Source organism: Propithecus coquereli, unplaced genomic scaffold (assembly GCF_000956105.1).
Source record: "Propithecus coquereli isolate 6110/MARCELLA unplaced genomic scaffold, Pcoq_1.0 Scaffold6, whole genome shotgun sequence".
Taxonomy (NCBI): domain Eukaryota; kingdom Metazoa; phylum Chordata; class Mammalia; order Primates; family Indriidae; genus Propithecus; species Propithecus coquereli.
In genome coordinates, this window is record NW_012151951.1 from 14,003,141 (window position 1) to 14,007,394 (window position 4,254).

At 42.9% G+C, this 4,254-nt stretch overlaps 2 protein-coding genes across 2 annotated transcripts in view; one reads left to right on the forward strand and one right to left on the reverse strand.

Moving 5' to 3' along the window:
• The window catches only part of RBM7 (RNA binding motif protein 7), a 56,608-nt gene that overhangs the window by 42,941 nt on the left and 9,413 nt on the right, over positions 1-4,254 (forward strand). Inside the window, exons 6-8 of the mRNA XM_012659146.1 lie at positions 2,179-2,240; positions 2,820-2,952; positions 3,437-3,550. Of these exons, the coding sequence (XP_012514600.1) occupies positions 2,179-2,240; positions 2,820-2,952; positions 3,437-3,550 (309 nt within the window). The remainder of the gene's footprint in view (positions 1-2,178; positions 2,241-2,819; positions 2,953-3,436; positions 3,551-4,254) is intronic.
• On the reverse strand, positions 2,674-3,545 carry LOC105822261 (chromosome unknown open reading frame, human C11orf71). Its single transcript, XM_012659212.1, has one exon. The coding sequence runs from the start codon at positions 3,138-3,140 to the stop codon at positions 2,751-2,753; it is 390 nt and encodes a 129-aa protein (XP_012514666.1). The 5' UTR covers positions 3,141-3,545; the 3' UTR covers positions 2,674-2,750.

Consider the following 4,254-nt stretch of genomic DNA (forward strand, 5'->3'; position numbering starts at 1 on the left):
GATATTAAATAAAAATTCATTTTGTGCAATAATATATGGATTTTTAATAATGTGGTCTGCTCTTGGGAAAACTTAGTTGACCCTTCAATTTCACTGAAAGACATCTATACTGATTTTTGCTTCTACAATAAAGTCTTTGTAACTTGAGGGACATGTTTTAACTTGGATGCTACTGCAGATACTAAGAACAAGGAGAATGTAGATATCCATGGACTCAGATTTAAAATAACAGAGCATTTGTGAACAAGGTTCTCCTTCTGCCAAACGGAACAAAACACAATAAGCCATTTTCTTTTTTTCTGGCACGTACATTATTATTTAACTAAAGCCCTACTCCTGATGACCCTATGCCAGAACAGAAATGAAGTCACTCCCACTTGGTCCTCCCTTGCTCTTACGCACTTTTGTGTACTCTTATGTCAGACTTTTGTTTACAAATCTCCTCCTCTGTTCCCTGATAAGCTAAGGAATATGCTACAAAGGAATATTTAAAACTGAATCATCTCATAGGTGATGATTTTATGAACCAACTGGTCTGCCTAAGACAGCCCCGATTTATGCCTGTCACCTCGGCATAATTGACAGCATCCTCTTCCACTCTCAAGCGCCCTGGTTTGCTGATGGTCACCCTCTGTATCATACCTAATTTTTCTCTTTGCATCCCCTAACTCCCCATTTCCAATTTTAACCAAGTTTATTTTTTAAAGCATAGAATTATAGATTAAATGGGAAAGAACCAAAGAGGTCATCTAGTCCTATTTCACATTTTGACAAAATCCTTTACATGATTCGGCCTCGATTCGAACTTTCTGACAGCAATTCATTACCTTTTGAGATAGTATTTTCCACTATTAGGCATCTCCAAATTTAAAGAAAGTTCTCCTTAGCCTCAGTCTTAATTTTATTCTTCTTCCCCAGCCTAAAACTCATAGTATACAGCTTGGAATTCCTTTTTCAACTGGGCGTTTTTGTAATGTCCAGGCTAAGGCATCCGTTGTATAATATGAACTAACTTTTTAGATATCTGAAATAGTAGTGGCTATAGATTATCCTTGGGAAAACTGAGAAAATAGTTACTCAAATCATTTTTTATGTTCAGATGAGGAAACTCATTTGAAAGGCTGCAAAGCTCTATCGTTCACTAGCTGTATGACATTTGTTAAGTTTACTTCATCTCCTTCAGGCTCACTTTCTCAGCAACAAAATGAAAGTACACCTCTCTTATGAGCTGCTGTGAGAATCAACACAAACAAGGCTCTATAAGAACAGAGATCTTATCTATCATGTTTACCACTTTATTCTAAATGCCTAATGCAGGCACAGAATAAGTCTCAATAAACAATGAATAAAGCCCTAGTGGTGCATTGACTTACGTACAGTATTCAATAAAAGATAGCTATTATTATTCTTTCAACCATTCTTCCTATGACCTGGTTTCTAGACCTTTCACTATATTAATCATTCTCCTATAGGAAGCTATCTGGTTTATCAACATTCTTAAGATGTGATTCTCACAATTCAGTGCTGTGTGGTGTGGCAATTTTGCTTTATCTGAACATAAACATTTTAAGAAAGTCCAAAGAGTCCACTGGGAAAAAACTAGTCTAACTGCTTACAATAAGAGCTGGCACTTACAAAACCCGCTAACTTTCCCTTAATGCCACCCCTTAAACCTCAGGGAATGTACAGTTATGAGAACAAAATTATCAGCAAATAAGGAGTGATAAACTAGCTAGGGGAACCAAGATAGTGCAGTATTATGGAAAGCTACTGCAACCCCGTACTTATTTTTATTATTGTACCTAATGAAGAACCTCCCCATCTAGAACATACTCCTTGATGGCAGGACTGTGTCAAGTGTTATCCAAAGAGAAGACCCCCAAATATTGTTGAATAGTTGAATGAGTAAAGACAAGAAATTACAAGGGAAATGCTACAGTGAGTAGATGAACTGTTTTCTGAAAGAAGACTGTAGGTCTAATGTTTCAACCAATGTATTTTGGGACAGCAAATTCAGATTAAGAAGGTGGGATTGAATGCAAATAGAAAAATTACAAATATAAAGTAAAAATTTATTTGGAGACTTCGGCGAAGAAAGGAATGAATGTAAAGTGGTTTAACAATTTGAAAGAACTGTAAGGTTTCAGGGTTTTTTGTGTTTTTTTTTCTTGTTTTTAGTGTGATGGAGACTGGAGTCTGAAGATATTCCTGGAAAAAAGTGAAGGGCGAGATGGAAGACGGTAAGTGCTGGGTAAAAGATGGAAGGATAAGCCAGTGTAATAAAAAGGAGCATTTCTTTTTCACCAACAGAAGGTAAGGGGAAGAGTGTGAGATAAAGAGGGGAGGCAGTTAAGGAAGCTGGAATTACAAGTCTCAGAGTGAGAGAGTAGGCTGAGGAGGGGAGATAAGACTTGAGGAAATTGGGATAAATTTGGATTTCTTGTTGTAAAGATGTCAACAAAAGGTGAGCCCCTGGGGAGGGTGGTCCCATCAACTCAGCTTTGTTAATAACTACTTAAGAAAATCCCTTTTACCTCCTTCCTAATCCAATCATTCTGGCCGCCTAAAACCACCTGAATGAATCAACAGTAAAATTCCCCTTTGTGCCAAGATATACTGACAGTACTCCTATGTATTATATAAAATAGAAATACATCCCTCTAAAAATAAGACTGCTGTTACACCAAGAAAGGATTTTTAGAAAGGCCTTGTTCACAAGCTAATTGAGGGGCGGAGAGAGAGCGTTCCTTTTAAACTGAAATGCGAGCTGCGATGACACCTCCCAATGCAATCAAACGCTGTTGCAGCACACTTCTTAGGAGATCGAGTTTAAGCCCAGGGACTGGGTACGGCGAGAATCTGGCTTGGCGGCTTCGGTTCCGACTATCTGGTTCCCGCCCCTTTATAAAGCGGGTCAGGCTCCGGCCGCCACCAGTCAGTCGACGACTCTCGGTTCGAACAATCTGTCGCACCGCCTCCCGAAGTCCCAGATGAATCGCCCCAGGCCTGGCAACTAGGAAACCGTCTCCAGAGACCATCGCCAGCGCTGAAGCCGAGCGGATGAGGTCGCCGTGGGAAGCGCGGTAGGCCATCCTGTTCTTTTGATCGCCGGCACACAGGAACACATTGCTCAGGGCCATCTTCCAACACTGCCCGCAGTACTTGCGTTACGTCCCTCAGTCAAGATAGGCCCTTCGCGGCTCCACAGATCAGTGCTGCCCGTTTGGGACGCCACAAATACCTACGCTAGAAGCCATAACTAAAGTTGCGGCAGATGGAGAAGCCGCCTTTAACGAGCGCTCCGCCCACGCACGTCGACGCGGGCCGAGAGCGAGCGCGAGAGACGTTTACGCCGGTGACGCCTGGGAGCGCGAGGACGTGGGGTTTCCGAGAGTGCGCAGTGGGTGCGTCGGCCACGACCCTTCGGCCCGGTTAGGGAGGGGGCGACGCTGAGATGGGGGCGGCGGCAGCGGAAGCGGACCGCACTCTCTTTGTCGGCAACCTTGAGACTAAAGTGACTGAGGAGCTCCTCTTCGAGCTTTTCCACCAGGTAAGCGGCTGGGGTCAGCCCTTTTGCCTTTCGTTTTTCTGCTCGCCGAGGTCCCGGCCCAAGGGCTGTCCCCGCTTTCTTCGCGCGAGCTTGGCAGTCAGGCAGTGGGCTGTTGGGGCTGAAGGGCGCGCTTGGGAAGTGAGGCGCTCGCTGGGTTTTGGTTTATTAGAGGAACCCTAATTAGTTCAGGCTAGAAATGACAACACTTAAGGGTGGTGGAGGGATCCTCAATCAAGCATTCCCGAGGTAAAGATTCGGGGGTCCTACGGGACACAACGCGTGTGGGATCTTCGTTGAGCAGTGCTTTTTCCTCATCTTCCTCTTATGACGTGTTTGGTTTACCTGACTGGGAAGTTACATTTCAGTTTCTTTGTCAGCATCTCTTTTCCACTTAAGTTGCTTAATAGAATCGTAGCGTTATTCAGATACTTAAAATAGACTCAAATACTCGATAGCAACGCAGCATTTTAATGCTTCTTTATTAAAATATGCGAAAAATTCTAAGTATCTTGTTTCCCCCAGCCCTATCCCCTAATAACTGGTATGGTGTCATTAGCAATACAAAAGTGAATTTTTAGTCCGAGAAAATCATTCTCTTGCTCTTGATAAACGTTCTTTTCCTTGGAGTGGGAAAATGATGGGTGTTTGTCACCTCGTTGAAAAGTCTTGAAGTGCTGTGAATTGTGAAAGTGATTGTGTTTCCA